Source organism: Aptenodytes forsteri, unplaced genomic scaffold (assembly GCF_000699145.1).
Source record: "Aptenodytes forsteri isolate BGI_AS27 unplaced genomic scaffold, ASM69914v1 Scaffold11, whole genome shotgun sequence".
In the NCBI taxonomy this organism is placed as follows: Eukaryota; Metazoa; Chordata; class Aves; order Sphenisciformes; family Spheniscidae; genus Aptenodytes; species Aptenodytes forsteri.
The window spans coordinates 2,757,718-2,784,459 of record NW_008794155.1 but is presented as its reverse complement, the minus strand read 5'-3'; the positions used below and the strand labels follow the sequence as shown (position 1 = coordinate 2,784,459).

At 37.3% G+C, this 26,742-nt stretch overlaps 1 protein-coding gene across 3 annotated transcripts in view; it reads left to right on the top strand.

The window, feature by feature from the left end:
- Window positions 1–6,704: 6,704 nt before the first annotated feature.
- Window positions 6,705–26,742, top strand: part of SPOPL (speckle type BTB/POZ protein like) — a 62,332-nt gene continuing 42,294 nt past the window's right edge. Inside the window, exons 1-10 of one of the 3 annotated variants that reach the window (XM_009279678.2) lie at window positions 6,705–6,834; window positions 7,007–7,128; window positions 7,398–7,549; window positions 10,597–10,724; window positions 15,241–15,418; window positions 15,513–15,568; window positions 17,323–17,445; window positions 19,708–19,850; window positions 19,935–19,988; window positions 22,148–26,399. In XM_009279678.2, coding sequence (XP_009277953.1) covers window positions 6,757–6,834; window positions 7,007–7,128; window positions 7,398–7,549; window positions 10,597–10,724; window positions 15,241–15,418; window positions 15,513–15,568; window positions 17,323–17,445; window positions 19,708–19,850; window positions 19,935–19,988; window positions 22,148–22,292 — 1,179 coding nt within the window. In that variant the 5' untranslated portion in view covers window positions 6,705–6,756 and the 3' untranslated portion in view covers window positions 22,293–26,399. Of the gene's footprint in view, window positions 6,835–7,006; window positions 7,129–7,397; window positions 7,550–10,596; window positions 10,725–15,240; window positions 15,419–15,512; window positions 15,569–17,322; window positions 17,446–19,707; window positions 19,851–19,934; window positions 19,989–20,221; window positions 21,544–22,147; window positions 26,400–26,742 lie in introns of those variants that run through there. The other 2 variants (XM_009279687.2, XM_009279673.2) reach the window with 2 other exon arrangements.

Genomic DNA, 26,742 nt, shown 5'->3' with positions numbered 1-26,742 from the left:
GTGTATCATCCAGCAGAAAATTTATTTTAATAGTTAGCTATATAGGAAATGCGCAGCAATTCTTTCAAAAAGATCAATTGTGAAGAGATGCAAATCCTGCTAATTAAGAAACAATCCTATCTTTTACAAAGTTCAGATTTTTTTTCTACTATTAATGTCTTATGAATTTTTGTAAGCATAATTGGCTTACAAGACAAACTCTTAAACAGAAAAAATGGTAAATTTCTCTCTTCAGCTGGATATTTTTTTAAGTCTCTGAGATTTGGTGGGAAAGATAATCTCTCTTGTGTGGATTTGAGCAGCATTCAAGCCAGTTTAATCAGCTACAGGATTTTCATGCTGCTGGATAAGCATGACCCAGGTGATGGGTGGCTGTTACAGAAGTCCTTCTGTGACCAAGGAGAAAGGGGCATGGCTGTCTTGGCTCTTAAACAGTTTCTCCTTCATAAGTTGATGCTACCTAGAACTGCACAAGTCAACTGGGGCATTGCTTCAGATGGGGGGATGCAAAAGTAACTTAATCTCGGGCCTTAAAATGTCTTTCACTTCAGACCTTACCATTTTGATCTGGTTGGTTTGTTTCCTCCATCGTTAGCTTCATATGTGTTCTCTCTCGCCCAAGAACTGATAAGATAGTGAACCTTAATTCAATATTTTTCCCAAGAATTTGCCTCCTCAATAATTTAAAATTAATAATTTTAAAATAATTTAAAAACAAAACTGATTTCTTGAATAACAAATACTGATAGATAATATTATGTATAACGTATATGTTACTTATATAGTACTGTATTATACTTTATTCACTGGTGATAGTTTAATAAGAGGAAAAATCGGTATCTCTGTAGCTAAAGCATGTTTATTTTGAATGGGTTTTTGGAAACTGATTTTATTGAATGGAAGGCCTATTTACTTTATATTTTTTTAAAACCCAAAGTTTTGACTGTACAGTTACACAAACTGTATTTGGTTTCTGAATTATGGATTTACTAGGTAGAAAAAGTTGGAGGAACAGGGTGTTATTTGCCAGTTAACCTTCAGAAGGTGATCTTTTTTTTTTTTCAGCCAGTGATGAAATATCAATATTTCCAAGGGGGGGGGGGGAGTCAATTCATAACAGCTTTGCATTTCGTGAAATGTTCAGCCCTGTTCAGGGAAAGACTGTCACCATTCAAATGGAATATGCAGTACGTGCGATTTGTTGGTATAGTCATTTATTAGGCTTTCCTTAGACTGCTAAATGGTATTAATGTCGGTCACTCTTAGACAGTAAGTTACTCTAACTTTTACATGATCTGTTAAATGCTTGAAGTAGTTTGTTGGGTAGAGATGTTTGATGTTTCGGGCAGGACAGGCTCCATAGCCTCTTTCTGGGGCATTGCGGAGACTGTGCCATCATGGTTTGGATGCGCACCGTGACATTGCTGTTAAATGTTGCTTTGTCTCACTCAGTTTCTGGACGGGACTCAAGAATAAGCCCACACTGTGCCAGACTCACTCGTGTTCAGTTATATCATGTGATGAGATGTTGGAAGTCCTATGATGTGCCAAAATACGGACAGCCCAGGAGGGAAACGCTTCGATCCTGGGGGCTCAAGCCCTGGAAAGAAGGGATAGCAGAGAGAAGAAGGTCAGCAGGAACTGATGCTCTGCTTCACAAAGCACTTTCCTTCTCGCTCTTGAGGGAGCAGGACGGGGTCACTGATTTGCTTGAACCGATCTGTGGGTTAGGTTCTGGCAGGCTGGATTTGATTTTTGGGGTGTGTTGGATACCCTGCAGAAGGCAGTTTATCTAGCCATTCCTGCCAGTAGGTTGTTGACTGTAATACCTTATTGAAATACAAAGATAAAACATTGCTATGCTCACTGGTTAACAGGCACACCTACCTGCTTGTATGCACCTGTTACGCTATTATTACTCTGAAAGAACTGTTAGGATACAGTTGTTATGCTGAGCTTCTGCTCTTAGACAGGAGAGCTGGCAAAAGATCATGTTAACACCTAGGGCAATTCTTCAAATAGGTTTATGAAGTGTTTTGTGGGTTTATTATTGGGGGAGTAGAAAATCCCTCTTTGTGTTTATATGCATGTGGTACTTTTTTAATGAGCTAGACATTTTTTCAGTGAAAAAGTTGTTGAGATCATTCCAACACAACATGTAAGAGACTGGGAATGTGTTCCTGTCTAGCTCTAAGAGGTTGAAAAGTAACTTTATTTAGAATAATGATGACAAATACTCGATTTCTGGGAAGGGGAAACAAGATAATATGTTTGTCTGAAATTCATGTTACATTGGTATGTGAAGTAGTTTTGAATCTTAAGATCTCTTAAAAGTTAGGAAAATAGAGAGCTGATACAGCTTTTGATGAAATTTAGTGTAAATATGTTTTATGGAGGGTAGCCCATGCTTTCTTTACACTCTATGTGCAGGTAATTAATTAGACAAAATCAACTTCAGATGGCTTGAAGTGTAACACAAGTATTTGTTTAAATAGGAAAGTACTTCAGTCGATTTGTAAATAAAATGTGCTTTGAGAAATCACTGTTTTTCATGTTATCTCTACCTACTTGCCCACTACTGCTCTGGAAGTAGTACTCAGCTCCATGAAGATCCTGATTTAACAGAGACTGGTCTATTTGGCAGAGCGATTAGTAGGTGAAACCTACCTTAAGAGACCAGTAGAAGTGATAAGCCCATCGTGTTTGGGGTCCGGGAATACAGGTTAAGTAAAATACCTTTGAGCTTTTCCTTCCTCTTTTGAAGAAAGACAATGAAAGCAAACTCTCAGCGTAGAATTGTCACCGACTGCTGCACTCCATTCAGTATGGATTTATCACTTCGTTAAAAAACCCAAACAAACAACAAAGGTACTTGACACACTTTAAAAGTACATCTCTAATTTCCAATTTGGAAGCCAGAAACTTCTTTTGCCCTCATCCATCTGATGGTCAGAGACTTCTGCCTGGTAAAATGGCCACACTGACTGGTTTGTTAAGCTGTGTCCAGACAGGCATGGCATTGTCTGAAAACTCTTGGAGGTATTACCTGATAATGTCCTGTCACCTCTGGTGCTTTGTTCGTGATAGCCTGCAGAGGAATAAATGCAGGTTCTAGCATGAAAATTGTCCCTCTAAGTTGTTTGTCTTGCAGATAACAGGCCTGTCTTCCTTCACTTCATTGATTTAATTCTGCCCAGTCATTCTCCAGCTGGTTTTGTGAACTGCAGCTCTGTCTGTTCCCAACCGTTTGATCTAATAGGCTGTGATGAGGGTTTGGTACTTGAAAAACCTTTTTGTTGGAGCTGATGACAGTGGCTAATCAATGATTCATAAACACTTTCTTCAAAGTAGTGTTTAGTCTTCTCCCCAAGCAGAGTACAGTACATAGAACAAAGGCTAAGTGTGTAGGTGCATCTTTCTTCTCACCTTCACTCTGCCCATGCGAGGTCCGCTTTGCCCTGGTAACCATCGGTGGCTGCACGAAGCGGGTAAGGCACATGGTGGCCCAGTTGGTCTGGGTGTCAGCCTGAGGACTGAAAAAACCCTTCCTTCCTTCCTTCCCCAAACACCTCTACATGTCACGGTAACATCTTTGAAGCTTGTGTTCTTTCACCTTGTAGTTTTGGTAAATACCCCCATGCCCGCACCCGAATCCTGATTAACGGTTTAAGTAAAGTGAAGGGCAGATCAGCAGTGCTGCTAAACTGTTTCCCTGCTGTTCTCTGGCAGTCTTTCGGTATGTCTCAACAGAGCATCTGATGCTTTGTTTATTTATTCTCCATTGTTCAGTTTGCTGTTGGTTGGTTTTAATTTTTTTAAAATCATGCATCCAAGCATATTAAAAAATAAAAAAGACTGCTTCTCAACGCAGGCTCCCAGTATGATATCAAACTATTCAAAGTTCTTGCTTTCTCCCAGTTTTCTCAATCTAAAAATGTGATTGGCTTAATAAATGGATGCCAAAAAAAGTGAGATACAAATCTGTTCCTCAAAAATGTATCAGGAGCTCAGGAAAATCAGTTGTCTGGTCCTAATGCTGTAATGAGAAACTTTACAAAAAGCTGAAGCTATTCAGAAGGATCTGAAAAGTGTACTTGTGTAAAATCATGACTTCTGTCAGAACCTGAAATAAATAATAAACACCACACAGCAGGTGGAAGCAGCCTCTGAAGTACAAATGCCCTGGGTAGAACAGGTGCAGAGACAAGGCAGCAGACCAACCTGTAAATAATTGAAAATAACCACCTTTGCTTAGAGTTAAATTCTCAGTGAATCAAGCTGATTTAGCTGTGAGACAGGAGGGGGCAGAGAACTACTGGTAGCTGGCATACGGTCACTGGACACTTTCTGAAGACTATACTATACAGCAGTTATTTTCAGCCTTTTTCAATTTAGAGACCCCTTTGGAGCAAACTTGGCTCAGATGTGCTGCTCCTTCGTGGTTACTAGGAGCTGACTGGTCCAATGGACTGAAAGAATTGAGGAACAGATCAGAGATGAGACAGTCCTGTGCATCTCATGCAAATGACAAAATAAGGAATGGGCTGTATTTCTTCTTGGTTTTAGCTTTGCGGAATTGAAGAAGAGCAAACAGGTTCAATAAGGCTGAGGTAAACTGTTCTAACACTTTCAGGATATGGTTCTATATAAAATCCATCATGTATTTGGGTAACAGCTTCAGTTGTTACCATTGAATAGGATGTGCTTCCAGAAATAATGGTAATGTAAGTACTAAAATTTGCTTCACAAAAGAGGGATGTTCACATGTGTCCTTCCCAGGAATTTTACGCTGGGTGGTTCTGTACAGAGAATCAAAACAAATTGTAAACCTGTAAACAAGATCTAGGTAAACACAGCTTCTGCAATACCTGTGATTTCTGCTTAAAAAAAAAAATGGGGCAAACAAGTTCCATTATCTTAAATTTAGGGTGGCTGTTTGTCACTAGTTTTCATTTATGGAAAGTACTAATGAAGTACTGAAGATTGCCATAAATACAAATTTTATTTGGAAAGAAAAGTCACTTATGAGAGGCAGCTGAATTGTATTTGTGATTACGCTTGAATGTCTCAATGATCCAATGTTGCAGGAGAGCTACTCAATGATTTTTTTTTTCATCTTGTCGTAGTAGATCTCTTAGTAGAGATCCGTTAAGGGATCTGATTATATAGCATCTGCTTCCTTATCTGATAAAAACTGAGAATTAGTTTTGTTTTCAAGGTTTTATACGTTCGTGATTCAGAGCGATTCCCGTGTCAGCAGGCTTTAACGTGGAAGGGCAAGTGAGTAGCATTGATACCGCAAGTGAGTGAGAAGAGGTGCCAGAAAGGCAGGAGGGAAAGAATCCACTGAGTATCATAGCGATTCGCAGAGAATTCCCCTTCCTGTAGGAATAATAAACTCGTTCACATTGTGACTGAATTGTGTGTGGTCTTGCAGTGTCTTCTTACCAATGTTTGCATAAAACTTGTTTCTCAGTGTGTTGCCCATCCCCAGAGGAAGAGTTACAACATGATTAGTGGTGTGCAATCGTGTCTTTTCAGTAAGACAATTAATGCTGTTCTATCACAAGTAAAAAGACCTATATGGTGAAGCACTCAAATCTCGCAGGAAGATTGTAGGCTTCTGATGTTGCTTTAGTGATAGCAGGATATGTTTAAAGAAGCTTTCTGTACTAAGAGAAAATGTAGTGTGGCAGAAGCAATTGTGACTTTCATCTGGTTTGATCAGGGTTCATTTCATTTCCTTTTAGCAACTTAATGGAGCTGCTTAAGTGAGAAGCTGTGCTTCTGGCAGGAACCTGTCTCAAGATGATAGCAAACCCTACTTAAATGAGAGTCAGCCCAGTAACCCAGAGCTACCCTCTGACAGGCCCGCCTTCTTTCATTAGCTATGTACAAAGGCTAGTGCAAGTAGGCTGACTAATTATGTGTCTGTAGCTAGATATGGCGAATCTGGGCACGTGACTCAATTTCTGATGGGCAGGAGAAATTGCAGTGCTCTGTTAGGTGATAATCCATAACAAAATTGCTTTATTTGCTATTAGAAAGTTCTTCAGAGTTGGTGAGTTGACTTAAACTGTTTTCCATCTTTGTGCTTCGATAGGGAACAAGCTTATGGTTGTGGTGATTATAGTTCTTTAGTCGAATCTGTTGGCATTAAAGACACAAGGCAACCATGAAAGATGTGTGAAGAAAATACTACTTTAAATGCAAGTTTAGTATCTTACCCTCCCTTGAGAAATCCCAGGATTGTTTGAACCTGTTCTACTCCCAGGTGGCTAGGTGCTCTTTCAGGACTGAATGATGCCTGTGTGGACAACTAACGCATTTGTACTAACAACTGAGTGCTCCCAGGGCCCTAGTTACTCTCCAAATCAAAGGAGAAGATCCTGAAGAAAGTTATAACATGACTGGAGTGATCAAGGTGGTAATTTGCAAAGGTGATGTTGAAATAATGTCGTTAGTGTTATTATATGATGCATAGGCACTTGCTTTTATAAAGTACTGCATGAGGATTCAGCCGGCAGATTTTGAGTACAAGTGGTCATTAATGTGTGACACCTAGCTTGTCTAAATACCAAAGCCATTGTCCTCTTTTCAAGTTTAATTTCAGGTGTATCGTTTAGTAAACACAGTAATATGGATTTTTTTTTTCACACTTAAAAAGGGTGAACAAAATATATGAATTACTTTTTTTAGGAGAATTACTGAAGTTTGGATTGCTATCTTGATACTATAAACCTGCAATAAGTGGCAATGTCAAGGGTTCCCACCCCACCTCCTCCTGGGGAGATGTCCAGTGGACCTGTGGCTGAAAGCTGGTGTTACACACAGGTAATCTATATAAATTCCAATGGCTTTATTTTCTAGTTGTAATTTTAAAAAAAAAGACCAAACAAAACCAAAACTAGAAATACTGAGTTGTGCTGACAGTCTAACTAGTTATCATAGTTAATGCTTGATACGTAATTGTATGTTACTGACATTTTCTACATCTTTTGTTCAGGTTAAAGTAGTAAAATTTTCCTACATGTGGACCATTAATAACTTCAGTTTTTGCCGAGAAGAAATGGGTGAAGTTTTAAAGAGTTCTACCTTTTCATCAGGGCCAAATGACAAAATGAAGTGGTAAGGTCTTTATTCTAGCAACTGCTTTGGTTTTTTGTTTGGGTTTTTTTCCACTTGCAAAAGTTGCAAAGTTAAAGTGCAAATAAATATTAAAACTCGTACATTTCTTGAAGTTTTACTATCGGTACGGATTGGTTCTAATTTCAAAATTTCAACATTCATAAGGGAAACATTTGTTTCCGTAGCATGTATCATTGTATCTTATAAAAATATTTCTGAATTTATTCTGGGTATGATTTAAAAATGTACAATTTCTGCATTTCTTTCAGGTGCCTGAGAGTGAATCCAAAGGGATTAGACGATGAAAGCAAAGACTACCTGTCATTATATTTGCTTTTAGTCAGTTGTCCAAAAAGTGAAGTCAGAGCAAAATTCAAATTTTCCCTGCTGAATGCTAAAAGAGAAGAAACAAAAGCAATGGGTAAGGGAATCTTAATGTATTGCGTGTGGATTTGTAAGAACATCCCAAAGAAAATCAGAGTTGTAATTTTTTTCAGTTAAGAACAGAATTTAATATTGAGCTAAACTTGTAAATACCTTTTTTCATATCCTTTTAGAAATTTAATTAAAAACCTTGTTCGTGTTTCACGCATTTCTGATCACTAAGCTATGTTAATTCTGTCCTGAACAGTATAAATTACTACGCGTTACTAACTGCCATCACTCCAGACTCTTGTCACTCAGCTTTTCTAGCAGATTATTCTTGCTTCCTGTTAGTAGGGGTGTATTTGCTTGTTTCTAGCTACAGTGGAAGAAAGTGTTTGATTTCCATTGTTAATTAGGAGAAGCATGCATGGTTGTTTTTTTAGACACTCCTTTACAATGTTTTGGTCTACTTCATCTGATTTACACTGTAATCAGTTTAAAAACATGAGCCACGTACCCGAGGGTTTAGAAGACTTTGAAATAATTGGTGATTTGATTTAATTGCCTCCTTGATATGAAAAATGCATGGCTCTTAGTTTCAAACTTACAAGCACAGCCTTCACTGGAAACACTTTTTGGGAAAGCTGGAATTCTGATGAAAACATGTAGTTTAATGCTGGTCTGCATGGAGTTTGTGCTGTTGCTAGTCTTGTATATGAAGAATCTGTCTACTTTTCTTCCCTCATCCTACTCCAGGACTTAAGAGATCTTGTAGGGTGTGTTCTGTTGCAAGTTCTGAATTTCTTGGAAAAATCTATAGTTCTCCAGTACCCGTACCCAAAGTTCATGCTACTTTTTCCTTATGTAACTAGGCCCACTTGTAATCTTTAAAGTAAATCCACAAAACTGAGTTCAGATCTAAAAATTAAATGGTTGGACTTTTTGGAAGGAAAGTAAATGTATATATTTCACTCTATTTATCATCTTCCTATGGAGTTGGTTGCTTCAATCCCTGCAAGACTCCTGGTCCTGGAGCTTACATGAACAAAGCTACACTTTTATACATTTGGTGGATCATGACTTTTGGCTTGAGTCAGTCTTCCAGTCCAGTAGTGGATTGGTGTATGTAATTAAATGAAACTGCAGCGTGTGCATCAAAAAATATTTTGAGATAATAACAGAATCACAGAATTGTTGAGGTTGCAAGGGACCTCTGGAGGTTGTCTAGACCAAACCCCCTGCTGAAAGCAGGGTCAGCTAGAGCAGTTTGCTTGGGACCTGTCGTACTTTGAATACCTCCAAGGATGGAGACTCCACAACTTATCTGGGCAACCCGTTCTAGTGTTTAACTAGATATTGCTGGTCCTTTTTTGCCTTGAGGGTTCACTGCTGGCTCTTGTTCATTTTTTGTCCACCAGGACCCCAATCGCTGGTCAACTATTTCTTCCTGATCAGTAAGTTTGTAGCAGACACTGAGCACAACATGGCTCACATTGGCCTGCCCTCTCATCCTGACCCATAAACTCTCAGCTGGCTCATCGTCCATTGCAAGGCAGAGCTCCATGCGTTCCTGCAGTTCTCATGTAAAGGGCAGCTCCCTTGCCTCACCTTCCTGGCCTAGCCTCCCTAAAAAGCCCGTACCTGTCCGCTGCAGCATTCCCATTGCGTGAGCTATCCCACCATGTCTCTGAGGCCAAGGAGATCGTAGCCCTGCAACTGCACCCAGACCTCTAATTCCTCCTCTTTCTTCCCCATGCTGTGTACATGAGTTTACAGGCACTTCAGAGAGGCACTCAGTTGTGCTGATTTCCCAGGAAATGTATGAGGGCTTTCTTCGTAATGCTGTCCTAAATGAGGGACACGCAATGTAGGATGGAAGGATTTTGAGAATCTGAAGATTATATGCCAAGTGGTACTTTAAATGCTAAAAATCACAAGGTGCTAAAACCCAAAAACCCTCTGAGTAGCTGTGTCTTCAGTTTCTGCAATAGTAGCTATCCTGTATTTGGCACTACAGGAATTATAAACATCTTTTAATTTTGGAAAATTACCAACAGAAATCTTATTTCTTGGACATTCCAGCCATTTACCATCTGCTTCTGGAGATGCTCTGTTTTCATTTATACAGTATAATGATGCCCGGCTGTAGATGTCCTTTGTAAATTGATAATTCATGCATAGACTGCTGCTTCAAGTGATGAAGCTGTGTATAAAATAGGTAATGAACTAACATTTTAACTTGATTAGAAAGAAGAAAAATACATTTACACTTTCATGTGGTTTTATTTTTGTAGTTTTGTATACTTAAATTGCTACTGATCATTTAATTTCAGAGGGTTAACACTGGTTCTTGCTGATAACAGTAAAAGCTACCAAGTTAACTGTAGTGTAGAGAAGTCACTTTCCTGATGTCTTTATTTTGGATGTTGTAGAAGAATCTATCTATCTATATAATTAGCAAATCTGATGGATTAAAAAAAACCCAACCCTCTCATAGCTATGGCTAAAAGGTAAATATACATAATATCTTTTTATGACCAAAGAAGTAGTTTGTTACTTGAAAGCTTTTATTTCTGTTTTGATTTTAATGCTTTTACTGTATTTCAAAATAATTTCAACCTGTGAAGCAAGATTTTTTCATTTCAGGAAGAAGTCAAAACAGATTGTTATGACAACTGCAGAAATGTTGTCAGAATGCATTTGTGTTGACAAATTCATTGTAATGGTACTTCCCTGTGAACAGTTTCTGTTTTGACACATTGGCGTTCTTAAACATTAACTGGAAAACTCCTCTCTTGCTGGATGGTGCCTAAGATAACGTCTAAGGAGATGATATGGTTTGAATTGCAAATTCTGCTCTAAGTTCTATCAAAAGTTCTGCAAAAAGTTCTATCAAGTGTTTTATAAAATACCACTATTAAAACATTAAAAAAAGTTTTAATCAGTTGTCGGTTTCCTAAAAATGTGACACATACAATCCAAATGTGTTAAATCGATTCATTTTTGGATTAACACTTAGCCTTAATACAGAAGGTGTAGGTGTTATTGTTTGTTAATATTTTTATTTAATTTGCCTTATTTGTACATAACTGTTTTTATCAGAAAGCCAAAGAGCGTATCGATTTGTGCAAGGCAAGGACTGGGGTTTTAAGAAATTTATCCGAAGAGATTTTTTACTAGATGAAGCTAATGGTCTTCTACCAGATGACAAGCTTACATTGTTTTGTGAGGTGGGTATAGTTTAAGTGGTAAGCTTTTAAATAAAATATTTTCTGCTCTAATAAATAGAGATTTATGTTGATTTAAACAGTAATACGCTATAAAAGTTGATTTCTGTAAACTATAAATAAGATACACATTTACTTGCTTTGTCTGCATCGTATTTTCTTTTTTGATACGTGTACACTGAAGTGTAGAATAAGTCTGAATTGAGCACTTGTAAACTGTTGGTGGTCTTCATGAATCTGCCAGGATAACGTTAGAATCGACTATAGAATTATTTATGCAAAAGGTGACTGATACGCGCTGTCTGTAGAAGTAGTACTTTACTGAGGTCACTTTTACTTAAAGAAGTTGTACTTGGAATTATAGGATTGTTTTTCACTGGATAAGCAAAAGGAAATGTCTGCATGCTGGTACGCATTATTAAAAAAAAAATCAAACAACTGTCAGAATCTGTATTCCTGTGATGTCATAATTGATGGCTTTAACCAATGAACAGGTCTTTCAAGTAAAGCAAACGTTACATTTTGTTTTTTGAACAAGTGCAAGTATCCTGTAGAAGGACTGCTTAATACTGAGAATTAAATTTATACCACAGCTCTCGATATTAACTTCATGGTGTATTACGGGTCACTTTTATAATATCAGTTATGTTGGTAACCTAAATTATCATATTAAAATTCAGTAAAAAGCTTACTCAATGTTAAAAATGGAAACTGGAGAAAGTTGCAATGTAAGTACAGTGTATGTTAAATATACATTGGCCAGTTATCTTTGCTGCCATAAAGTGATTAGTGGCTTAGGAGGATGATAGATGCTCTAACTGCTAATAAGTTTGCTTTGATCTGTGTATTTACAGGAAATGTGTAAAATTGTCTTGGCAAGATTACATTTTAATTATGTGTCATTATGCTGTGTAGGAAGAATAATTGAAATGTGGCCCCTGAGACTAGATATTGCAAATATAGTGCATCTTATTTTCACTTCGACAAGTTAAATTAGCTGCATGATAAATTTGTTATGAATACAATTATTGGGTGATAAAAGCAGATGTAACAAGTGTTTTATGGTTCTGTAAAGATACTTTTGAGTATTTTCTCATTTTAAGTTTTCCTGGTAATGAATTCTGTGATGTAAATGAACAGCTTTTAAAAATAGTGTTTGGTTTTGGAAATAGGTCACTATCTAATTTTAGAGAGAGGGTTTTTTTTTAAAAAAAATTGAACAAATACTGAATTTTCCAGAGAGAAATAGTTATTTAAATTTTTATGCTAATCTTTAAATATAACTGTGTTTCCATACAAAACTTCTCGATGTTTTAATGTGAGTGGCTTTTGTGAAGTGTTTGACCTACCCTGATTATAAATGCTGAAGGAAGTACAACATTTAGTTGTGCACAGTGAGCATGTTAAAGTAACTTCTGGCTTGTTTCAGGCTAAAACAAAAAAAATTGGAAATCCAAATATTTTTAAAATTTGTTTATTGAGATGTGTTCTTCTAGCTCTTCAGCTGTCATTAGAAATAATAGGTGATGTTTGAAGGACCTGTTTCTATAGACAAGTCTGAAGTTTTTGTCCTTTTAAAACTTAACTGTAAGTTCTAATTTCTGTGTTTGCCTTCCTACTTGTATCCTAGTTGGAAGACTGACTTACCACTTCTTAAAACTATGTTGCACTTGGCTTGATAAAACTTTCTAGATATATAGCAGGTATTTAGTAAAGGTCACTGAGTACCAACTGTGCTGGTTGGCTCTTCTTTTCTCCCTGTTGGGTTGCGGAAGGATTATTTGGTATTCCTTCTGTGTTGCCGAATGTTCTTATGATCAGCTGGATATGTCCTTGGATTGGAAACTGAAGGGTTGTTAAGTAAAATACTTTGCAAAGTCTGGTGTTGGCACTGACAAGTGACCTATTGATTAAATACTTCATAATTTTTTTTTTAAGCAAACCAATCTCTGTTTCACACAGTTCTCACTTTCCATATAATCTGAAATTACTCAAGCCTTGCAAGTATTTTCATTTGCTAATAGAATAGTAAATTCTCTTCAGGGACGTTTTTCCTAGTGAGTGCTTTCACAGGTCTCTTACCTAGTTTAGGTTGAGAGAGTAGTCTAGGGTATCACTTACGTCATCTTTACTATTAGATCACCACAGATTCAAAACCAAGAAAATGATACACATTATCCATGTTAACTGTCATCTCACACACAGAACTTGTTCAAGTCCTAGTTTATACATTTTTATATACCCTTACACATGAGGGTATGCAATGCAAACAGGACCTGTGCCCCAAAGTATGCATGCCATGCAAAAGCCGCGTGTTGGATAGCTTCCTAAGAAGTAAAGTCAGGCCTTGTAGAGTACCTGGAAATCCCAGCTAGGTTGCTACTGCTCTTTGAGATAGGTTGTTCGCTATTAGTTCTAGCATCTCCCCATTGTCCTGCAGTGTAGTGAAGAAGGACCTTCACTCGTGCGAGTGACTTGTATAAACACAACTCTAAGGTGCCTGAAGCAAGCATTTGGTATCAGGTGTTGAGACAATCATAAAACAGTCACTTTTAGCCTCAGATGAGTTTTCAATAGTTATGTGCGATTGACTTGATTGGATTTCAGCTTGATTTAAATAAATAAAAAAAAAAAAGAGAAAGCACTTGATTTTAAGCATGCCATCTGGACAAGTGAGATATGAAATATCAGACCCCTGTAAGTGTTTGTATTTAGGATCTTTAAAAGTTGTTACAACCTATAGACAATACATGCCAGGCCATTCAGATGTAGGAGACTTGAATTCAAATTTTGCTCAGGTTATATCTTAAAAGGATGGGTCGTAGCAAATTGTTGTGTTGCACAACTATCAATATATATTAGAAACCATTCTAAAATAGCAGAAGCTTGGAACATCAGAGATCAGTTTAAGTACACATAAAGAATGTGTAGATGACCTTCCTAGGCACTGTCTATAGCTAACAAGAGGAGGCTGTGCGGACAACTCGGATCATGAACTTTGAGTCAAGTCTCTGGAGAAGCAGAACTCTCCTTTGGCAACAGAAGACTAGCTTTGCTAAGCTAAAACTCCATTTGTGTGTATGTATATCTCCTGAAATCACTCTGTGCGTATGAAAACTGTGAAATAGAGTACACAATAGCTCTATAGATCTTTCAACGTTATAAATGTATAGTCTTACTGTGAAAGTGGAATTTTGCAGTGCTTTGGGGTATTTTTTTTTTTTCCTTTTAAAAGGTGGAAGAATATAAAGGAATTTCTTATAATCACGAGGGGGTATGGGATGAAACAGGGAATTAGGCAATGATTCAAATCCCCAAGCTGCTGTCTTAATTGGATCATCCTCCTCTTCTGATCTGGAGTTTGGTTTGCAGTGCTCCGACTTTCTGTGAAGCTTAGCTGTGCTATTTTTGCTTTATGCCAGATTAATTCCAGATGCTGTGCCTGTGGAAATCAAACAAAGCACTGATCTTAACAGTATCAGCGTTTTCTCTTAATATATAATCCTAATTTTCTGTATTTGGGAGATGCAATGATCAAGATCTCGTAGTATGACTCTCTTCTTCTTTACGAAGGTTTTATTCTCAGGGGTGTGCTCTCAGACAACAGAAGTAAAACCTGCTGAGCTCTTCTGTTTTCCCAACATACTGATTAAAAGGGCTTAGTATGTAAAGATACTTGAAGAAAGCAAGTAAGAATGCTACTGTCCTGTTTACTTCTTATGTGGAAGACTTAAACAAGAGGAATAATGGCAATATATTCACTTCAGATGCACATATTTCACAGTTTTCTTAACTAGTTCCATACAAAAATTACGTCCTGTGAGCATGCATTTCACTATTACATCTTATATTTCATTGACTTAGATTTCTAAAATAATGGCTTTTAATCTTGTTTGGAAGACAATCACTTGTGATTCCTGCCTCAGCTGGGCACAGTAAAATGAAATAATGAAGGAGCTATGTTACTTGCACTTAGTTTGCATTATCACGTTGCAGGTTAAGTATGAACTTACTGTAATTAAAGTTAGGAATGTCATACTATTCAAAATTTCTATGGATTATTCTTATGAGATTTTTCTGTGACCTTGTGATCCTGATGGTCTGTTTAGAATTTTGTATTGTATATATTTTACTTAAATGCGTGAAGAGTGTTGAACTGTTAATTTATCTCTGAAGGTAGCGTTAACTTTGTTTTGATCCCACTGGTTTCCCAAGAACTGTATCTGTCCTTGACTTATTTATTTTGGCATTTGTCAGGTGGCATGTGGTATTGTGCTCTTTCTTTTTGTTTTGGTTGGATAAATACACGATATTAGAGTCTCTAAGTAAAGCCCTATTTGTTTTATGTTACTTAAAAGTAAACTGTAAAGCATTGGTTTACGGTACCGGCCTAATGCCAGAAACAGCACTGTTTTTTGCTTTGCTTTGGAATTGCTGAAATTCTAGCAATAGGTACTGTAATTTAATTATTATTGGCATTCAGTTATGAAGGAGTTGTCTTGCTGTGATTTTCTGTTAGGTAAGCGTGGTCCAAGACTCAGTAAATATATCAGGACAGTCTAATACAAACACTTTGAAGGTACCTGAATGTCGACTAGCAGAAGATTTAGGGAATCTCTGGGAAACAACAAGATTTACAGATTGCAGTTTTTATGTAGGAGGACAAGAATTCAAAGCTCATAAATCTGTCCTTGCAGGTACTTTCTATTTTTGTATTGCTATTATTTTGTAACTAAAATCGCTAAAAGTTTAAAATCTGATTATATTTAATATTTACTCTTCTCGCTACAGCACGATCTCCAGTTTTTAATGCAATGTTTGAACATGAAATGGAGGAAAGCAAAAAGGTAAGCCTTACTGAAAACTTTACACGTAAATATGTGTACCTTGTGAAAAAGGGAAAAGTTGCAGAAAACTTGAAGCATTGCAAGTTGAGGAAGATGAGTACTGCATGATGCTGCATGAGTGGAGAAGCTACTACTCCTGAACGCTTTCCCGGAGAATTCTGCGGGAGTTTCTTTGCATAGAAAGAGCAGGTAGGGCTGACTGGAGAGGTTCTGGAGGATTTGTTCTTTCAAATACTTGCACCTACCCTAGATCAGTTGGTTTTCAAATACTTGCACCTACCCTAGATCAGGTTGTTTTGTTTTTTTTTTTAACATTAGCTACTGATGTAATTGACCTAGTAATCTCTGCCCCTTTTTGCTTCAGTTTATACCTTCACAGAAGCCGAGTGACTTGACTAAGGTTTTGCTATAGTATATTAAAACTTTTTATATGGTAGCTAGGACACAAAGAAACAACAGGTGAATTATGACTCAAATTAAGCCCTGAGGCAGTGAAGCACTCCTTTTCATTCAGTTTCTGCTGGCACTTGACCTGTTTAAGTGTTTTGGATGGATAGTTACTTAATCAGTGCAGAGAGCCGCTTCTGCTTTTATGCACTTGATATCTCCCACAGCGAGGAGTTGTTTGTGTCTTTCATGAAGAAGAATATCTAAAATGGGTTGGTTGTAGGCAAGGAACGGATCAGCTTACTGAAGGTTTGTAATAGATGATGGTCACTTAGTCTTGGAGGCTGCAATGGTGCCACTTGTGGGGACAAAAACATCAGATTAATATGGTGCTGTAGTGCAACTGAGTTTCACAAACACGGCATCTTTCTTCCCTGCACTTCTCCAATCTGGAAACTTTCACAGGTAGGATTGGAATATTGGAAGCATTTTATTGGGATTTCTGGACTGAAAGAAACCCAGACATGTCCCAGCTTCAGTAATGTGCCATGTTGGGGCCCTTCACCTTCATGTTAGCAGTAAATCTCCAGTGCAGCCCTACTTCTAAATGCTGTATATGGTTCAGTGGATAGGAGACCAGAACGTGTACATCTCGTGCTGGTAGCCTGTGATTTTTGTACCCCATTCAAAAGTCTGGTGCTTCTACATATTTGACATAATTTCCTACTTCGTTAGTTGCTTATAGGGGATACTATGAGAGGATGGGGTCAAGCATGCAATACCACAGACTTATTAGGAAGGCCTTTAGCTACATGATGTCAATTAGATTTGCTTTGTTTGCTTTTTGGATTCTGAGAATCAAACGTAGGCTGTGTTGACTCAATTTAAGTCGAGCCAAAAATGGCTCGCTTTGTTCTGTCTGCTGCTCTGATTTCTGATATTCCAAGCACATCATTGTAGGGTTGGAAACTCAGCAGCGCTTTTAAATATTCCTGAAACTGTGCCTTGATTTTTATGTACAGCCTGTGCAGTAGTCTCCAGTCTTAGACATTTCTAGAAAAAAGTTGCAATTACTTTTTATTGCCTAAGCTTTTCCAACTGATTTCTACCTGACTTTAAGAGCTACTGGTTTTAATTACTTTCTGCTTAATATTGTTGAATGTTAACTTAAATTTGTAAGGATTTTGTATGATGGATGGCAAATGAAAACTTGTAGCACGCATGCAGATATTTGATATGTTCACGTTAAAGTTGTAGATGGATGGCAAATGAAAACTTGTAGCACGCATGCAGATGATATTTGATATGTTCACGTTGAAGTTGTAGCTAACTTCCAGAGGCTTTTATTGATTTTTCTTCTTTACCAGAATCGTGTAGAAATCAATGATGTAGACCCTGAAGTTTTTAAAGAAATGATGAGATTCATTTACACAGGAAAAGCACCAAACCTTGAAAAAATGGCTGACAATTTGTTGGCAGCTGCAGACAAAGTAAGTAATAGACTCCTGAGTTCTCAAACCTGATGTTTGCTTGTGGAATGTTCTTCTAAAAAAAAAAAAAAATCTTTTTTTCAGATTGATATATGTTTTGATTTTTTTAAAATATGAGCAGCAGATCTCATCAGAAATGGAGAAAGATGGGAAAGAATAGACTTTTTTTAGCAGTAGAAGGCTGATAAATCTTTCTTGACCAGAAGTGTTTCAGATATTAATTATATTTACTATCAAAATTTTTTTAGAAATTGGGGACTATTAATATGATTTAGAAAATTGGTCTTGAATAAAATGTATCCTATATCTTTGTATTCTTGAAGGGGATTTATACAAGTGTTTGAATTAACTGTGCTCCCCAAAAGTACTGCTACTTCAGAACTTTTTTTTTCTTCCCTACAAACGTAATAGTTCTAATCATTCATCTCTTCTTTGTTGGGATCTTGTATTCTCTTTAAATTGTCGCTCTGTGAAATACTTTTTCTACTATGATTTTTGAGATGAGGGGACTTAGCACAGCAATTCAGGTGAGATTATTCCCCTTCATATAATAATTTACAGTTTGCTAACTTTTTAAAAACTTAACCAAATACCTTGTTTTTTCTTCACTGCTTTACAGCTTGAGTTGAAATTTTAGTTAACTGTGTGTCCTCTGAAGATAGCTGTCTTTCCCTGAGGAGGCTTAAGTAGTTTAGAATCCAGAAAATACTCACTTTAGTGTGTGTAATCTGAAACTTTTTCACTCTCAGCTGAGTATGGCAATTTCTTAAACTACCTTTGCAATTTCCGAATTGGTTATGCAATCATATCCGTAAAACATTAGTGGTGAAAACTGCCTGTTCTCATAATCAATCCTAATAGAAGTCATTTAAGATAATAAAAGTCATCCCAGTAGTTAATTTCAAGAAACAATTTTTTTTTTTTCCTGGCAACTTCATGTGTTCTGTTTTTTCAAGATCTCTTGACCTGGCACTGCCCTGGCTTTGGTGACTTACCAGTCTTATTCTTTTTGCCTCTCATTGCCAGCGTCTCATCTTCCAAAACTGATAAACTGGTTGTGTTTTGTCGAGTTTCAGTACGCCCAAGTGGGAAGGTGAAATTGTGGTGTTTTATGAATGCTGGCTTTTATTTAGGGCATAATTGATAGATGCAGAGAGTATTATAAGGTACAGTTGTATGATTGTCTGCAATAGCAGGAAATAGTAACGGTGAGCTAGGAGGTCCCAATAGCTTTTTGTAACAGTTAAAAACTGCTAGAAACTTTCTGCTATCCCTTCTGAATGTGAAATAATCTAAAAATGAGTGTTCTGCATATTACCAAAGGCATTACACTGCTGTATGACTTGGGTGGGTACGGATTTGTTATAATAGATGTTTATTTACTCTAAACAGAGGTATCCTGAGGAGTAGTATAGTAATAAAATGGAAGTAAAAATGCATAGGTCTAGAAACATAGAAGTTAGCCCAATAATTTGACTTTTATTCAATGGCGTTTCTTCATTGCATAGAACAGTTGCTAATACAAATGTATGAGTGGCGACTTGAATATATGCCGCTTGCACATCTAAAATTCTTTTTAGACTTGAAAACGGTATCTGAAGGGTGCTAAACTAAATGGGATGGGTAAGATCTCAGTAGAAATGTATACAGATGAATGAAACCTGTTCAGACTATGACTTCCTTCAAAAAAGAAGCCCAGTTTATTCATGCGAAATATAATATGGGAATGTAATTATTTTACATCAATTTTCTGGTAGGCTGTGTCAAAGGTATGGAAGAAATTAAGAAATTCAGAGATAGGGGTGGGGGTAAACTTGGAACGAGCTAGTTTCAAACAGGCTAATGTATTTTCCCTTGGACAGTTTCATGAAACTTTCCATCGTATAATTTCTTGCCCCTTGCTTTGAGATGTAAACCTGTCTAATGATGACTTTGATAAAGAGCCCGTGTCTGTTCCTTGCTCTTCTCCCTTACCAACCTGAAGGAAAACGAAAACTTCTAAATGAGTTATTTTTGTTGTTTTAATAAAAGTTCTCCCAGTAAAGCATTTGATCGGTTTGTGTCAAACCTAATGCATGTCTTACATTTGAGGACTCTTCAATGCAGTGTATTGAATTTTGAATTACTTGTTTGGAAGCGGTTTGATCTTAAGCTTGGGAGGCACCAAGCATTTTCATGACTGGAGCTATCTTAAAGACTGTACAGGTAATGGTAGAAAGAATGAGTTTGAAGAATGATTAGTGTAGTTTTTTCTTTTATCAGTATGCACTGGAACGGCTGAAGGTCATGTGTGAGGAAGCACTCTGTAGTAACCTCTCGGTAGAAAATGTTGCTGACATTCTTATCCTCGCAGATTTGCACAGCGCTGAACAGTTAAAAGCACAAGCAATAGACTTTATTAACAGGCAAGTAATATTTATGGTACTTTAAATATATTTGCATTTATGCTTTGTGTACCTTTTCAATATTAGCACAGTTCTTTCTTACAGGTGCAGTGTTCTTAGACAACTTGGGTGTAAAGATGGGAAAAACTGGAATAGCAAGTAAGTTTCCCTGCCTCACGATGTTCTGTACAAACACTGCTAAATAGACTGCAAATCTTAAGAACTGTTGCTTCATTGCCACACTACTGAGGCCAGTCACTGACTGTAGGTAAAGTAGGATTCAGCAGATGCTACCCCAGTTATGACTGTGACTTCCCCTTTAAATGATAGGGAGAGTTAACTGCCCTCCAGTGTGAGACCGTAACAATAGCTGGTTTTCATTCCTCTCCTAGGGACATATCAGTGCTATGAGACGGTGGCAGCAGCCACCACAAGAGAAAGGAAGCCATTCTCTTGACTAACGAGGTTTGTGCCTGGAGGAGTGGCAACCCCAGTGTGGTTTCAAGACTTGCCTAGGTCATTCGGAGCCTGCAGTGTTGCCTGAGCCTGCAGTATTTCCAAAGAAAGGAGGGCAGTTGCTCTTTTTGCCTTCAGCGACATGTTTGTGCACCTTCCCACATGCCAGCCCTAGTACTCTTAAGGCCACAAAACTCGTCAGTCAGGTCCCTCTGATCTGGCTGACTCTGTAAGTGCTCATGCCTGCACTGGAAATAGGTTGAGAATACGTGGCTCAGACAGTAGGACTGATTGCAGCGTGTACTTAGAACAGCACAAGTGAATCATGGAACAGAAAAGACAGCCAGCTTCAGAATAGCCAGTGGTAGGCTGAAACAGTAAAAGGACAGCAGAGGACTTATTTCTTACTGTCAGAATCTCCAGAGAAGTTAAAAGCTGTGTTGTACCAGTTACTTTAAAATTAGTGTTTCTCCTTTTTTAAAAAAATAAAAAATCTTCACAGGCCTAATGATTGAGCCTTATGTGGAAGAGGAAGGGGGTGGTAGAAGGGAAATAGTAAAATACCAGTAGAAAAACTAATAAAGTCAGAATACGTAACAATGTAAACTAGTTGATGTGTTCCTTCTCAAGTGATTTGGAACTTAACTGAGCTGAATTCTGTCTTGGATAATTGCTAGTAAAGATGCTGGTCATCTTTGCTTCAAATAAAGCATCTACAATAAATCAGGGAAATAATGTGAGAGGGACGGGCTTAATTTACTGACTCTGGGCACCAGGGAGTCTGAACTTTGATATTGTTTCTCAAGGCACCTACCTTTACTGACTCGCAGCAGAAGATTAAAGGTTTGCATTAGAAATCTGCAAAAGGTTTTTGAGAGATCGTGTAGTGTAGAGGTCAGCTGCCAACTTTATGCTTGACAGTGTTCCTGAAACAGTATGAGGGTGCTCATGAAAGGCTTTTGAAAACGCAGGGCAATGGAAACTTGGGGTTGATGCATGAGCTGTTGGTTCCAAATTACAAATTTGTCCTGTGTCAGTGTGGCATGCATCCCAACCAGTGTAATATTCTTCATGTGCAGAGTGAGTTTTATGCTTTTGGTTTATATTATTTCACAAAAAAGTAAATACATACATTGAGTAAATACGTTGTTTTTAATCTCCTGGATGTCAACGTGATACTTGCTGAAATCTGTTGCTGCTTCTGTATTAGTTAAAAATCGACAGTGGCCATTGAAAGCCATTCTGAACGTAGTCCGTGATCTTGTACTGAAGAAAGAGTGAAAAATCTCAAGCATGCTTCGCTGGTACTCAAACTGTGAGCTCCCAGTGAAGGGTTCTGTAGTCAGCCAGTTAATCTGTCTTCGTGGCTTTTTCTAGTACATGAACCACATCATTTTTGCTGCAGTTTCAGCTGATTCATCCTGTCATCCTTCTCTCTCCCCAAATTGAGCATGCCCTTCTATGTAATGAGATTATCATGTCTTCCCTTGCTTTTCTTCTCTACACTAGACCTCATTTTCTTCTAGTTTTCCTCTTATTTTCATTGTTTTTCCTGAGCAATTTCAAGGCGGTTATCTTACACGGTGCCCAGTATTGGACACAGCTCTCCTCCAGCTGAGGTCTTGCTGGTACTGAGTGGAGTGGAATAAGTACCCTATGTCCTACATGTGATGATACTAATATACCCGAACTACAATTTGCTGCTGCTTTCCGATGGCATCGTTACTGGCATTCATAAAGTTTGTCTCATAATTCTCAACTGCTCTCCTGCAATAGTTCTGCCTTGCCTGCTCTTCTCCACTGTGCATTTGTGCGTTTGGTTTGTAAAATTGTGTGACTATTCTTAATACTTCTGTTTTCAGCCAAGCAACAGACATAATGGAAACAGCAGGCTGGAAGTCCATGATCCACTCCCACCCTCACTTAGTAGCAGAGGCCTTTCGCGCACTAGCATCTGCACAGTGTCCACAGTTTGGCATTCCACGCAAACGGCTAAAACAGTCATGAAATCTTCCATGAACTTTAGAGAAATTGAATTGACTCTACTCCTCCATGTCCAGAGGTGTTTTCACAAACCATAACAAAGAGTTTTTGTTATCCTTGTCCACAGAACAGAAGCTGAAAAAGCCTATTGTTTGCTTTTCAGATGGATAATTTATGGTTTAATCCTCAGCTTTAAATTAGACTGATTAATTCACTGAAAGGCCTTAAATTATCTTCAATGACTCTCTAGTCCGTATAGTCTAATGTATCTTGATTTTTTTATTATTATTTTTTAATGTGCCTTGTCTTTTTGACTAGGCTCTGCAGGATTGCACTAGCTCCATAATGCAGTAAAGTTGATAACTGAAGATTAATTTTTGAAAGGGATCTTCCATTATTTTCAGAAGAAAAAAAAAAAAAGATTATAGTTTGGTCCTGTGCTAACTGGAAGGTTTTAACTAGCCTCTCATTAAAAGCGCTTGAACCAGCGGCACGTAATGTACCCTAGACAAGTGCTAAATATAGGGAGAGCCTGTTTACCTTCAGCGAATGCCTACAGGCTATTTATGGCAATATACTGCTTTGAACATAATTTATTTTTCATTGTGGGGGCAAATATGCAATGGTTTGGCCCAAAAATGTATTTTCATTACAGTTTGTAATGCTTATTGTGTGTGTGTCAAAGCTGTCCAAATGGTAAAAAGAAACACAGAATAAACCTCTTGCTTGTGTTTCTTTACGGTCCATCATTAGTTTACATTTAATGCAGAACTGAACGAGAGGTAAAGAGTTCAATGTGAAAACAGAATAGTATTGTATACGGAAAAAACATATCCCACATGTATGGTTACATAGAAAAGTAAAGGATGCATAGAATGACCAAATGTAAATTGAAGAAATGGGCCAAATGGATTCCGAATATGCACTTTTAATGTGTAACTTTTGTATGTTGTGTGGTACATATATATTTTGCTTTTGATGAATTAATGAGGTACAGGTAATTGTGGCTTAACTTTTTGGATACCTTTTAAGATGCCCACAGCCACATGGGATTTAGTTTTGTTAGAAAAGAAAGGCATGTCTTTTTAAGACTCAACTGAAGGTGGCTATTGCAAGCTTTCATATTTAAGTAACAGAATATTTTCGCTTATTTGAAAAAGGCATGTGAATGCTAAAATTTGGAAGGGATTTTTCCCGTCTTGACGTACGTGCACAGCTTCCATTAACACCTAAGGGGGTTGTGTACACATCAAGAGGAATATTTCCCTGAAGTGTCAGATGGTATTTGCAAGCAGAGACTTGCTCAGTCTTGCATTTCAGTTACTGTACTAGCATTGTGGATGGTATTGAAATTCTGCATAATGTGAAAAGGATGAAACATTTGTAAACTGCTTGTCATGGGCCAGTTCTTTATGATATGAACCTTAGCTTTAATACCAACATCCTCGGTGTTTGATAGCTTTGTTTACAATTGGGAGGAAAAGTCTGCAGTAGTGCACACTCTAAATGTTTCCTGAGTTATTGCATTGAGTTTACTGTAATAGTGATAATATGCTATATTTCTTTTTTGGGAAGACTTGGGTTTAGCAGTGGGGAATGGGAGGAGATCTCACCTAATTTATAAACATACTTGCATAAAGGTTTTAGTTTGCCTATTAAAAAAAAAGTTATGCAGGGAGGAGAGAGGAAGAATTTCAGATTGTTTACAATCTTAAAATCTATCTCCATCCTTGTTTCACTGAGATTCATTTGAATTGCTCCGAACGAAATTTTTAGAGGAAAGAGTATATAGTTTTATACTTTGGCATCTAGTAAACCATTAGCAAAGGTAAATTGGAAAAAATGCCCGGTCCAATTTTGAAGAATAAATTAACCTCTAAACATGCATTTTCTTCTTACCTTCTAACTAAGTCTTTATGACGGATAAAGTGTAAAATCAGAAACTTTAATAGTACGTAAGGCATCAAATTATATATTTAGAGATTTATCCTTTTATCAATTTTTAAATATTTATCTAAAATAAGATCTCATAAGCATTCTTCACAATCAAACCTAAAGGCAATTGTTCCCTCCAAAATAGCGATGTTTTTGCTGCACTGTGTAATGCGTTAGGACTATATATCCTCATACTCATCACTGGTAAAACTTGCAGCTCTAACATACAAAGTGACTTGAATATTTAATGCTGTAACGATTGTCCAGTTCAGCTTGTTCTAAAGTAACAGCGTACAGTAATCTAATGGAAAGCTTAAGGACTCTTATGAAGACTTTTTTTTTTTGGAAGCTTAATACACTTTGTACCAAAAAATGTCAGACACTGTGCTGTAATATTATCGTAGAGTGTCCACTTTTCAAGTCAGGCAGTGTATACCATACATTACACTAACAGGAAAAAAAACAACCCACATGATAATTGATCTGTTTTAGATTTGATTTTATTTATTATGTATGTTTTCAAGTTTTGTCAGCTCTTAAGAAAAAGGTAAACCAGTTGCTGTATTCTTAAGTGAGCGCGCTAATTATTCACCTCTTGTATTCTTTAATTAACTACATGCAGTGTTCTCACTGGAACAGGATAGCTGGTAGTTACAGCCTTCTCCCTCGGATTCAGTAGCTTGTTTTTATTGCCCACATCTCAAGAGCTTGCCCTTCAAAACCTCAGTTGTCAGTTCTAAGTGCAGCAGATACAAAACTATCTAGTACAATGGACAGTTTTTTCAGGCTGAACTCTTAGGGGTTTTTTCTTAGTTTTATATACAGATTAGGAATAAAATGTATGAAGGTGCCATGTTTTGGCTTGCCAACACTACTCCCTCAGATACATGTGAACCATCGCTTCCACACTTTTCTGGGGAGAACCCTGCATGTGTCCTGTGTGTGCGTGTGTGTATGACTGTGCGGTGTTTTTTGTCAAGAATGACTTTCTAAAAATAAGGACTCAATTTGCTGTTAAAATGCTATTATGTATTATATATATTTTTTTTCCATTTGAACCTCTCCTAAGGAGATGCTTTGGGTGGAAGATGCTTCAATAAATAATCCTTATTTCCTAGTCCATTTACTGCATGCAGAAGTATGAACACATTGTGCCTTTTTTAGGAAACTGTTGTGACGAAGGGAAGATTTAGCAGGATACGAGATCTTTTTAAAAGGTATTTTTAAAGGTGAAGGAGAATGCTATTTGATACACGATTGAGACGGAAAAGTTACAAATTGCCCGTTTGAGCTCTGTTGCATGTTGATTCTTGCTTCCTAAATTCAGTTTCACTGAGGTAGAAACAACACAAAAAAGTGAAGTATTACAGATACAAGTTGAGTAATGGTATATTTTTGTGAAAATGTGAAAATATTTGCTGTTACAAGATAAGTGTGTGTCAAAATGTGATAATCATGGACACAAAGTTAGTTTTACAAGTTGCTCTAGTTCTGATGTTTTTCTAAACATTGAGTATTTAGTATAAAATTCACCTTTGCACAGAAGGTCAGTAGAAGACCTACGTGGAGATTATCTTCCTTTTAAATCCTCATGGAAAGGTTTCTCCCTTGGGAGAATAAAATGATGTGCAGTATTTGAAACTGTGTTTCATAAAAGACAGTGAATTGCAATTGTGAGGAATTGCTACCTGAAATATTGTTGCATTTCGTTGAATTTTACAGTTGGTTAAAATTCCTAAGCTTAACTGACTTATTTTTTTGTAATTGACAAATGGAATGTTAACTGTCCTCTTTGTCTGGTGTTGATAGCATATTTAGTGCAGAGCTTAGCTCCTTAGCTAGCAAGACACTGACTTAGTCTCATAACTTGGCTTCTGCTTACAGTAAATGGACTACGTTTGTAAAGGGAATTCACTATTTCAAGTGTTTGGCAAGGAACTTCACCGTATTTGTAACCTGGTTTTTGAAGGCTTAAGATCAACGAGTCCTGTTTTAGAAATTAAACCAGTGAAATGACTTAGACCTGTTTTGGGGTGGAAATGATTAAAAGAATTCAGATATGTAAACAGTTGTATCAAACCATCCGGCCTTTTTTTATCAGCTGATGTTAATGGTGAAATACTTTTTGTACCTTGTTGCTGAAAATATTTTTGCGTTTCAGCACATCAAGTTACAATAAAGTTGTTACTTATACAGAATGTGTCTGTGTGGCTTGTGTTTGTTTTTTTTCCTGTATGTGTTCACAAAGGCTACCTTTGCTTCTCTCCTTCGAGAAAGGTATTTTACCAGCGCTGTCTGTCAGTCTAGTGTAAAATATACTGCTGACTTAGTTATTTTTCCATTTTGACACTTTCAAATAACTTAGAGCTCCGAACAGCTTATAACTTGCCTACCTGAGAAATGACTGCCTTTACACAGACTCTGTCAGAACCGATTCTCGTTGGGAAGAAGAGTTGATCCTGTGGTAATGAAGATGGGCTTCATGGTTTCGAAGAGATTTGTTTTTTTTTGCCCACCTACCATCGAAAACAGTCTCCCC